Here is a 12,194-nt window from a genome sequence, read left to right as displayed (position 1 = left end):
TGTCCCTCGGCAATAAAGAATGTAGAACGTAACGGGATGATGGTGAGGTGACTAGCAAGCCTTGTGACCATCGGACAAACCGGTCTAACTACAACTGGACGACGCAAGGCAACAGACTACCCAACTTGGGAGGTTCAAAGGTATGTACATGTACATAATAAAAACTCGGAGGGAGTTGTGGTTGCTCATGGCAGTGCTCAATATACCAAGGTGCAGAGCCTAGTACACACACTTGAGAGGAAACAAAAGCGCTTCTGCTGTAAATCTGAGTTTAACGGTTTTTGCCGATCATCAGACAGTTGCTGTCTGATGATCGGTTAAAGGGGACGTGCATCGGTTTTTCGAGTAGGGTCCAGCAGAAAGACAATTTGATATCGGTTCGAATGGCATATCTCTCGCTTCCATACGATAAGGCAAACTTGCCAAATCGCCAATTGTATGCTAACGTTGCCATAGCGACCAGCGCAGTGATGACGTATGAAAGGCTTAGCTCCTCCACAGAGAAGGTCGATCACTGCAGAAATTGGTCATTTTCAATTGTCTTATTGTATTCACGATGTGAAAGAAGTGCTGTGTTCAATGCTGTTAGTGCAGTGAACTATTTATCGCCCTTCTCATGCATTTTCCTAGGCTGACTGTGCCTAGGAAATGGTTTCCTCCAGGACAAGATGCTAGGAATTCGCCATCTCTCCTGAGACATTTTCAGCAAATTTTCAAACCTATGACATTATTTCATTCGTCAATCTCCACCACCCGTCGTCTCACCTGGCTTCAGAAGATGTTACGAGAGATAGGAGAGTCGCCAGGAAGCATCACATTCATCTTCAGGAAGTGGAAAGAGCAAACGGCATGGTCCTTGGTTGGGGGAAATGCTGAATGCCTCATTTGTCCCAACCAAGATTTCAGCATTTTAGTTTGTCACTATTTTCGCTTGTCTGCTGGTGTCTCCGCACTCCAGCTTTCTCCTGTCGGTGTCACGTCCCAGTACACAACCGAGAGGACTACTAACAAATAGTTCACTGCACTAACAGCATTGAACACAGCCCTTCTTTCACATCGTGAATACAATAAACCAATTGAAAATGACCAATTCTGCAGTGATCGATCTTCTCTGTGGTGGAGCTAAGCCTTTCGTACGTCATCACTGCGCTGGTCGCTATGGCAACGTGAGTATGCAATTGGCGATTTGGCAAGTTTGGCTTATTGATGGAAGCGAGAGATATGCCATTCGAACCAATATCAAATTGTCTTTCTTCTGGACCATACTCGAAAAATCGATGCACTTCCCCTTTACAACCGTGAAACTCAGAGTTACAGCAGAAACTCTTTGATTCCTCTCAAGTGTGTGTACATGTACATAATATATACATCAAGAGGGGAAGCCAAGCGAAGACGAATTGTCACAAACCGAAAGTCAATATCCTACTAAACTCAATGTTGATGTAACGCTGATGGACAAGTTTGGTACAAAAACAAGTACAGTGTAGTTTCACACGACGTACGTTTTGCCGTATTGCTGGTGACCCGAGCCCTCTGAATTGGAATGTTGTTGATTTGCGCTTCGTGGATGTGTTGTGGAGCTAGGCGTCAGGTCGGTGAATGTCTCAATATCCCTGTCAGTTTTGTGCATTGTTGTCGCACTATCTGACTGTATAAGATCTCGTTACCTTGGTGGACTGTTAGTCATAACTCGTCACTTATTGGTCCTTTTTCTTACTTGATACTATTGGCTCAATATCCGAGTTTCAGTCAGCACACCTGATCGCACTGTACTTACCTTCATTGAGAGGAACTACTCCAAAAAGCGAGCACTTGTATCCATGGCAGGGACATTCACCAGTCACGGCACAAACAGACGCCTGATATGAGATAACATATCCAGTGACCACTCCATGAGCATTGGACGGCAGGGTCGGCTGTGCACAGACATTTTAAAACAAACAGATTGAAGTTGTAGTTTGCTTCAGCCGGGCACATCAGAAATGAAAGAGCAGCACATTAGTTTAATTTTTTTTGTTACGCACTGCACTGCAATGTGTGTCCCACTGCAATATTGACTAAGTATGCATGCTCGACGACAACTTCTCTTTTCCAGACAGCAAAGAAAACAAACCAAAATGACACACGAGTGTCGTAAATGCTTCAGCACATAGTGGCATGGTCAAACTGATTCATTCATTCAAAAACTGGTCAATTATTTTGTCTGATCATCTTACAGTTATTGAGACGGTAATCCCTCCGGATGATGTGGCCACAGCTTGCATATTTTGAGGAGGACCCGGCACTGGCGTACAGCACACACACACACACACACACACACACACACACACACACACACACACACACACACACACACACACACACACACACACACACACACGAATACACACATCCATACATGCACACACACGCACAGCACCAGGAAGATCAAAATACCGAAGCAAAGATATTTGAAGGGTGCGTTTCTACACGGGCATGCCTTTATTGTGATCGAGTATGCATAAAGTTGTGGTTTGAAATAGAAGCATAGTTTGAATGCTTTCAACATTTACTATGGCCTTTTTTAAATCAAATATTGCCCTTACACAGCAGTTTAAAGTGAGTGAAAGCCCACATCAGTGATGGACAACACCAAGGACACAGCAGTTGATAGCTAGATCACACAACTGAGGAGCAATTCTTGATTATGGTATCTCAATTCGGAACAGAAACTCCGGGAAAACCGAAAACTCCACAACCTGTAGTCTTCTGCATGCTGGTTCGCACAGTCCTGGCCAGACATGAGGCTGAGATACAATGTTCCTGAAATACCCACAGTTGAGTGTGCTTCATATTAGTATTTTAGGACTAGGATAACAAGGTACTCCAATGGATGCTGTTGGTACGACCAAGTCACCCCACAGATCTCCACTAGTAACTTGCTCAGTTTAGACCAAGACATGAATAACCTTGGGTAGTAGTAAACCTAGGTGCTGTTATGCACATGTCTGTACTGTTCCCCGGCCCTCAGTTACCTCAGCCTGCTCATGACTACTGTGTGTTGTGTCTTGTTGATGTCCCTATTCATAACTGCTGCATGCATTCATTGCTAGTGCCATGCATAGTTCTTTGCCCTACTGTGGTGGGAAGGTCGTCCCGTGCAGCCGCAATGATCAGCTGCGCTGCGGAAGTTCAGTTCCGGCAAACACGCGTGCGGATTTGCATTTTACTGCTTGATTTTGATGTATTTGTAGGGAGTGCAAGGAAAGAGCTGGCTGGTGCAGTTGTGGTGTTCTTGGTCTTTGGCTGTTTCTGTTACTACCAGGTAGTAGCTAGCCTTTTGAAGTATTGCAATCAGTTTGCAATGGATACAGTCTTCTCCTAGTGATAATAATCATAATATTCTATAAACCTCAGACTCTGTGTTGTGAGTGAGAATACCGGCGCAAACATTGGTCCTTCGAGCCGGATCGCGAATGGCGGAGGAACAAAGAACGAGTGCTCGTTCAACCAAGGGAGTTGCTCCCAGGCGACTGGGATTTGAGGACGAAGAGAGTGCGACCAGTCCAAGAACCAGCTTCAACAGGCAGACACCGTCGCTCGCATCAAGCCGCACGTCAGGAAGTGCGCCATCAGTGATGGAAGCAAGGTGCGCCTTGCTAGAAGCGAGAAAGAGGGTCGCAGAGGCGGAGGCTGACCTGGCCAGCTTGAATCTCGAGAGGGCGTCCAGACGCTCTGGCACACCGAAGTCTTCATCGCCCGCGATGAGAGAGGAAGTGTTCGAGGAAGAGCGACGATCTGAAATGCAAGCGCCCACAGCTGCAAATGGCAGCGATGAGGTGAGCGTGTTGTACCCTGCTAAATCCGTACAGTCAGGGCAAACTAGTGACCCGGACTTGATAGACCTGAGTGCAGATAGTGTCTGCGACCCACGTACAGTCAAGTCCCGTTCTACAAGCGGTAGGACAGTAGAGCGACTTCAAGGAGTTGGCAAAAACTCAGTTTTAGTGTCAGACTCAGTAAGTACCGGTACACAGCGCACGGAGCAGGTAGAGCAAGGTACTAGTGCCTCTTCACACATTCCGTACAGCATGGCAGAACGCGCAGATGCCACACCGCTAGCTCTAGCGCCATCACCGCTCCAAGCACTGCAGGGTAGTCCTGAACCTGTGAATCTCCCTGAGCAGTCAGCTGTAACCGCACACAATGCACAGTCACAGGCCAACGAAGACGCACTCAGTCACGCACACCGGATGATTGATTGCCTGCAGCAAAGTTTACAACAGTCCGCTGACGAAAGTCATGAGAAGGATCTTGTCGTGCAACACCTTCAGTCTGAATTGCGGCGAACACGTCGCGAGCTAGACCTCCACAAGAGCACAGCTCAAGCTGAGAACAGCGACCTGTATGATTGCAACACCGAACTGCGGGCTGAACTCGACAAGATGAAGCGCGTATCGGAGCAGCGCAAGGTAGAGTTCGAGGCGATGGCCTGCCAGAGACAGCGGTCACGCGAAGAACTCCAGGAGATCGAGGAGCAGGCTGCGCGCGCGGAGGGTGACAAGGATCATCTACGTGAGCTCCTGAGTCAAGCCAGGCAATCTGCGGAGCAGCAGCAAAGGAAAGCTGACCAGTGGCGCCAGCTGTTCCTAGAGGAATGCGCAGCGCGAGGTAGCCCTGCAGACCGGGCAGTCAAACAGAGACGTGATACCGTGACTGACACGAGTAGTCCTGGTAACGATGCTCTATTCCACGCCGTCCACGAGTACGAGCCTCGACCTGCAGAACTCAGGGGAGCGAGGTCTGTGGACAAGTCATCGTCATACCACCGCCGGACTCCAGCTGAGTACCACCAACCCGTCCCGAAAGATACTGAGGATGTGGAGTCCCTTGGCGACAAGGCTGAGCCGACACAACACCTGCCGCCCGCAGCACGCGCTAGGGACCAGCCAATCGCAGATGAAGAGCACACCCCGGCCCAGGCCGCTCAGACTTCAGTGGTGACAGCTGTCAGCCAGCTTGCGGAAGCCTTGGCCGGACACCTGACGACAGCCACGCAGAGACATGGCTCCCAAGATACTGGCAGCGACCTTCACAAGATAGTCGCCCGACAGTCCACCGCAAAGGACCTCCCAGAGTTTAACGGCGACCCGGCGTCCTGGCCGATGTTCCGCCATATGTTCACGTCATCGACGAGTGAATGCAAATTCTCCAATGCGGAGAATATGGCCAGGCTACAGAAAGCCCTCAAAGGGAAGGCTAAGGACACCGTCAAAGCCATGCTCATCGTACCTGATAACGTCGATCGTGTCATGCAGACTCTGGAAATGCGGTTCGGGCAGCCAGAGCAGGTGATACAGACCATAATTGACGGCGTCAAGAAACTGAAGCCAGCTGGAGAAGAGGACTTCGAGGCCCTCATCGACACGGCAAATGCGGTCGGCAACCTCGTCGCAACAATGCAGCTCATGAACGATACCGGACATCTCACAAATCCTACCCTGCGGCAGGAAGTGATCATGAAACTTCCCAACAGCCTGAAGCGGCAATGGGGGGAGTTCGTCCATACCCAACAGACCGGAGTGACCCTGGCAACACTCTCCGAATGGCTATCACAACGAGCGGACGCTATCAGCCACGTCAGAAGACTCACCGCCACTGACAGAGCTGAAAAGCCGCCATCTGGCAGGCGACCAGGCGGCCTCCGTGGGAACACCTTCACCGCACGAGAAGAACAATGCGGTTTCTGCAAGAAAGCCGGACACTCTGCTGCCAACTGCAACACCTTGAAGAAGGCCCTAGTCAAGGACAGGTGGAAGTGGATCAAGAATGAGAACCGCTGCTTCGTCTGTTTTGGCTGTGGACACCAAGTCAGGGACTGCCCGAAGAAAGCACGGTGCGGACGTGACGGGTGCGAAAGGCTACACCACCGACTCCTCCATCTGCCGCAACCGAGCACGCAGGAGAGGACGGGGGACCAGCCAGCGCCGTGCAACGCAACTCGACGACCTACCAGTGGGAGGGTGATGCTGCGCACAGTACCCATCAACGTCACAGGCACGAAGGGGACGGTACACACGTTCGCTCTGCTCGACGAAGCATCTACAGTCACGTTGCTTGACGCTAGCCTAGCCAAGGAGATCGGCGCCAAGGGGACGCACTGCCCGCTGACACTGACCTGGACGGACGACACCAGCCAGACTGACAACAACTCCAGGAAGGTGGAGGTTTCGGTGTTCGGAAGCGGGCAGGAGTTCTACCTGAACGATGTACGAACCGTTACACTGGATCTACCCAAGCAAGACCTCGACGTCAACAGCACCTGCCAGCACTGGAAACACCTCCGAGACGCTGATCTGACAGTGGAGGATATGCAGAAGCCCAGAATGCTCATCGGGCAGGACAATTGTGACCTGATCATGCCCCGAGAGTGGGTCGAGGGACCGCCCGGATCGCCGGTAGCCACGCGGTGCAAGCTAGGCTGGGCAATCCACGGCAGAGTCGATGACCTCAGCACCGAAAACGCCCACAGCAGCCTGTCAGCGCAAATCAAAGATGGCTGCTTCGATGACGACCTACATCTGCTCGTCAAGTCTTTCTTCACCACAGACTCGTTTGGTGTCAAGGTCACCAGCACTAAGATCCGGTCCCGACAGGAAGCGCGAGCTGAGAGGATCATGGAATCGACCACCAGACGAGTCGGAGACCGCTGGGAAACCGGACTCCTGTGGAGAGAAAGTGGCATACTCCTACCAGAGAGCAAGGCCATGGCCCTCCGGCGGCTGTTCTCCATCGAGCGAAAGATGGACAGGGATCAAGTCTTCGCTGACGCGTACTGCAGTAAGATCGAACAGTACCTGGCTGCCGGTTATGCTTTCAAGCTGACACCAGAAGAGGAGACAGCATTCCACGAGCGCAAGTGGTACCAGCCGCACTTTGGTGTCACGAACCTGAACAAACCAGGGAAGCTGCGACTAGTCTTCGACGCGGCAGCCTCAAGCAACGGCATGAGCCTAAACGACGCCCTGGTTCCGGGTCCGGATCTGCTGAATTCTCTCACCGGCGTTCTATTCAAGTTCAGGGAGCACCGTATTGCCTTCGGCGGCGATATACAGCAGATGTTCCACCAGGTTCAGATTCGGGAAGAAGATCAACCATCCCAACGCTTCCTTTGGCGAGGCATGAAACGTGACAGAGAGCCGGACGCGTACCAAATGAAGGCGATGACGTTCGGAGCGGTATGCTCGCCTGCCTCGGCCCAGTTCGTGATGCGGAGGAATGCTGAGGAGTTCAGGGACAACCACGAAGAAGCTGTCTACGCAATCAACCGCAAGCACTACATGGACGACTACTTCGATTCAACGCCAACAGTGGAAACAGCTGTCGCCAGAGCGCTTCAAGTCGTCAAGATCCACAAAGCCGGCGGGTTCACCATTCCTAGCTGGGTAAGCAACTCGTCAGAGGTCCTAGCAAGCGTGCCACCCGAGCTCAGGTCCAACAGCGCTCTCACGATCGACAGCGGTGAAACGGCCACCCCGACCGAGAAGACCCTTGGCCTCAAATGGATGCCGCGGGAGGACATCTTCAGCTTCAAGCTAAGTGCACGACTGGTGACACAAGAAGCAGAAGTGACGCAGCCGACAAAGCGACATGTGCTACGCATGTGCATGTCAGTATTTGATCCGCTTGGCTACCTGGCATTTCACACGGTATCGGCAAAGGTACTTCTCCAGCGGATATGGCGCACCGGAGTCAGCTGGGACCAGCCGCTACCGGATGACCTCGTGACACGCTGGAAAGAGTGGTGGCAAATGCTACTCAAGCTGAGCGAGCTGTCTGTGCCACGCCCCTACAGTGAAGATATGACCAAGAGAGCCCAAGTTCAACTACACGTCTTTGGAGACGCCAGCGAGTCGGCCTTTGCGGCTGCAGCTTACCTCAGAGTCACCTTCGCCGACGGGAGTGCCCAGGTCGCTTTCGTGCTGGGAAAAGGAGGAGGTGGCTGCATGAATACCTGCCGACGTTGACAAGGAGGACCAAGTGGCATCAGCGACAGCAGAAAGAGGTCAAGGTCAATGACATAGTCGTGATTGCCGACAGAGACCTACCCAGAGGCAGCTGGCCGAAAGGTACCATTACGGCCGTCTATCCCGGCACCGATGGACATGTCAGAGTGGCCGACGTCAAGACAGCGTCCGGGACATACCGCAGGCCGGTGTCAAAGATCTGTGTGCTGGACGTTCTGAATGAGGGTGACGCTTGAAGACGTCACCGGGGGGAGGATGTTGGTACGACCAAGTCACCCCACAGATCTCCACTAGTAACTTGCTCAGTTTAGACCAAGACATGAATAACCTTGGGTAGTAGTAAACCTAGGTGCTGTTATGCACATGTCTGTACTGTTCCCCGGCCCTCAGTTACCTCAGCCTGCTCATGACTACTGTGTGTTGTGTCTTGTTGATGTCCCTATTCATAACTGCTGCATGCATTCATTGCTAGTGCCATGCATAGTTCTTTGCCCTACTGTGGTGGGAAGGTCGTCCCGTGCAGCCGCAATGATCAGCTGCGCTACGGAAGTTCAGTTCCGGCAAACACGCGTGCGGATTTGCATTTTACTGCTTGATTTTGATGTATTTGTAGGGAGTGCAAGGAAAGAGCTGGCTGGTGCAGTTGTGGTGTTCTTGGTCTTTGGCTGTTTCTGTTACTACCAGGTAGTAGCTAGCCTTTTGAAGTATTGCAATCAGTTTGCAATGGATACAGTCTTCTCCTAGTGATAATAATCATAATATTCTATAAACCTCAGACTCTGTGTTGTGAGTGAGAATACCGGCGCAAACAGATGCCATCAAAGTAAATGGGTGCGACGAATATAACGTGTGGCATGTAACCAGGCAGGCACAGTGGGTTGGTCAAAGACCATGATTGAGATACGAGAGGTACCTGGTTCAAGTCCTGCCTGGGAGCGGTTTTTCCAGCCGTGCTGCTACCCACAGTCAATTGGGAACTTGTGGCCAGGCACAAGGGGTACATGGATGCAGCTAATGGGGTCGCTTTCGGCACTTGTGCCAGTGGTTGTGAGACTTACCCACTCACCCCCACCGTTAGGCGCTGCATCTGCCGCTAGGGTTTATCGGGTGTTAGCGGCCGTCGTGAGTTCCCTTCGGGAACGGATACGATAATTTACTTTTTTTTTTATGTAAACGACTTCAGAACTGTTTTACCTCTGCGGGCTCAGTCACATGGCTTTGGTACCAAGAGGTTGCGACGCAGCGTTCTCCAAGAACATTCTCCAAAGTTTGCTACTTTTGCATTGTCGCTGCTAATATATCGGGTGTTTTGTGGTAGCATACGCTTACACCACCACACTGTGTTGTTCCAATAGGGCTACAGTACTGTTGGTCGCCGAAAAACCGGGGGCCCAGCCTCCTAGCCTGTACCGTTCTTATCTTTACGTATTCCATTTAATGTGCAGTCGAGTCACCGTGTATACATGTACATTGATATGCTGTGCTGGGTGGAATTCTAGCCTGCAGGGTCGTTCTTCGGCGCTCCGTTCTTCGGCGCCCGACAGTTCATGTATGGTTTGTATGATAGTATCACACGAATGGTCTATCACGGCGTCCTCGGTACAACACCATACATTTTAGTAGTCAGAAGACTTAAGATTCTGAAGTTTCATCTCTAGGGGTGAAACGAATATTCTGAATACTCGAATGTTCGTTCGATAAGCTCAACTGAACGAATATTCCCTACGACGAGCGAATACGAATACTTTCACACGGCGCTCTGCTACATCCTCGGCGTTGTTGGCTGGAAGGGCTTTTGCTTTCTCTTCGTTCCTGCTGCTGTACTGGTGCCGGTCGCAGTCTCTGTTACCGACTCAGCGTCATCGAGATTCTCATCATGGCTCGGTGGCAGCGCGTCGATGTCGGAGTGATCACTTGTTTGATCATCGTCTGAATCTCGACACAGCTCAGTCGCATCATCTCGCGTAATCCCAGCAGCGTAAGATCCTTGTCCTGAGTATTGAGCCGGAGAGCATCGTCAGGCAGAAGCCCGACGACCTCCTGAACAATAGATCGCCGCTCGGTAGCCATTGTCGATCTCAAGAGGTGCCAAGTGACAAGATCAGTCTCTTCGGGTACCAACGTGGCACACAAAATATTTCCTCGTCAAACGAACGAATATTCGTTCGTTCGTTCGTTTCAAATGAAAGAATATTCAGATTGTCAATATTCATTTTCGTTTCACCCCTATTCATATCACACCAAAACTCTTCTTTACTCGAGAAGAGAAATAAGCTACAAATGTATCACATCAAGGTTTTCCTAGAATGATAGTCTCACATACACGTATATGTTTTTGACAACCACGGATGGATAGCCCCGAAGGAGAAAGGACCATACACCTGTTGTAGTTTCTGCGAGATTATTCCCATAGCATATTTCCACCTATTCAATGTATATTTGAAAGGGAGACAAAATCACATCTTGCACAGATTTCTTCTTGCCTTACAAGATTCTAGTGTCTTGAAGTGCACCTCAGAAGTTGCTGCACTGTAGCCAACGGCATTGATTGCCCGGTAGAAAGCGCTGTACTTCATGCCCGATCGAAGCCCACTGACATCAGCAGACAGCACTGGGGTGGTCAGCATCACTGCCTGGGCAAACTGCCGGAACTCAGGGTACGGCTGAGCTGTCACCTCGTACTCCGTCACGGGAGAGTTTCCATCTGAAGACGGTGGCGTCAGGAAGAGAGTTACTGAACTGGAAGTAAGCGAGTTAGGTTCAATCATTGGTTGCACGGCGCGCTGCAGAAACTCGGGAACATCTGAAGGTCAGAGGAAGAAAGGGAAACTACAGCAGTCACAGCACTATGGCAAATATGGATATAACTTTGCACAGATCAGTGTAGTATCGTCGACAGTCTGGAAGAATCAGGATAATGACTGAATGCACATTTGTCTATACAATAACTGCTGCTAGGTATTGGTAGCATTGCTTTCAGGGGTGACTCCAGCAAGCAGTGAACATTGCCTACAAGTAAGCCAGGTGTAGACCCTGCTGGCAGGTTTTATCTGGCTCAAGTAATGCAACCGACTTGCGAGGTGCGTGCCCATTGAAATTCTGCAAAAGCGTTGCCAGGTTGTGAAGCAAGCCGCGGCGCAACTCGGGATAGATTCGTCACACACGTTTTGTCAAACTCATTTTCACAGCCTCGCTAGACCATCGGCACAGCAAACGCGTTGTAGAGCTCGAATCGTGGAGCTAATATACGCTTACAACCTGATATACTTCGCAGTAGGCACATGCTATGTTATGCGCATCATTGCAGTAGATTGATGACGTGCACTGTGAAAGCGCGACACATCCAACCCTCGATCATTTTTTGCGTGACTTGGAATGCGATAACCAGTCAGAAACTCGCTCTGTAATAATTGTATGGGTACCTACACCTTTTCTAGTTGTAACAATGAATGTTGTCATACAATGCATCACACACACTGCTCACCTAGAACCAGTAGCATCATGCTTCTGCTGTTATTGCCAAAAATATTCTCAGCTACACATGTATAATTTCCCGAGTCGGTCGCAGTTAGTCTCTCTGGAAAGTTGAACGTATTCAAGTAGGGAGAGAAGTCTGCACGTCCACTTGCATTTGCCAAGACTTTGCCATTCTTGAACCAACGAAGAACGAGGGGCGTATCACCGGTTATATTGCATTGAATCATAAATCTTGATGCAGATGAACCAGTGGCCTTGATGGATGTCGATTTGGTGACGCTTGCTACCTGCGCACCGGCTAGAAGAAGGCAGAGCCAATAGCACACGTGTACATCCACGTGGGCACAATGCACACACACACACACACACACACACACACACACACACACACACACACACACACACACACACACACACACACACACACACACACTTGTACTTGTTGTTGTTGCTCACTGCCAAAACTGGTCACGTGGGTCTCCCCGGGAGAGGGGAGAGAGACTCAAAAGGAATCTTGGAAAGATGACTCAACTGGCTATTGAACCGCCCAACGGCCGACACCCCCTGAAATCCCCAAAACTCTGGGTGAACTTGAAAATGATCCCACTTATGGGCTCACCACACCTCAGTAAGTGGGTGAGGACAAGGTGCAGAAAAAGGATTGACGGCATCAGGGTATCCGTCCTGGGATCCAACTGCAGTTACCCCTGC

General features: G+C 50.6%; 1 protein-coding gene across 1 annotated transcript in view; it reads right to left on the bottom strand.

Annotated features, from left to right (window-relative positions):
* Positions 1 to 12,194, bottom strand: part of LOC135816565 (protein sidekick-1-like) — a 28,972-nt gene that overhangs the window by 14,135 nt on the left and 2,643 nt on the right. Inside the window, exons 3-6 of the mRNA XM_065329760.1 lie at positions 11,491 to 11,781; positions 10,495 to 10,809; positions 2,217 to 2,284; positions 1,778 to 1,916 (exon numbers count right to left, since the gene is read on the bottom strand). Of these exons, the coding sequence (XP_065185832.1) occupies positions 1,778 to 1,916; positions 2,217 to 2,284; positions 10,495 to 10,809; positions 11,491 to 11,781 (813 nt within the window). The remainder of the gene's footprint in view (positions 1 to 1,777; positions 1,917 to 2,216; positions 2,285 to 10,494; positions 10,810 to 11,490; positions 11,782 to 12,194) is intronic.

The sequence above is a fragment of the Sycon ciliatum genome, chromosome 5 (genome assembly GCF_964019385.1).
Source record: "Sycon ciliatum chromosome 5, ocSycCili1.1, whole genome shotgun sequence".
Classification (NCBI taxonomy): domain Eukaryota; kingdom Metazoa; phylum Porifera; class Calcarea; order Leucosolenida; family Sycettidae; genus Sycon; species Sycon ciliatum.
Note: the sequence above shows the minus strand (reverse complement) of the source record. Positions and strands in the feature narration are given on the sequence as shown.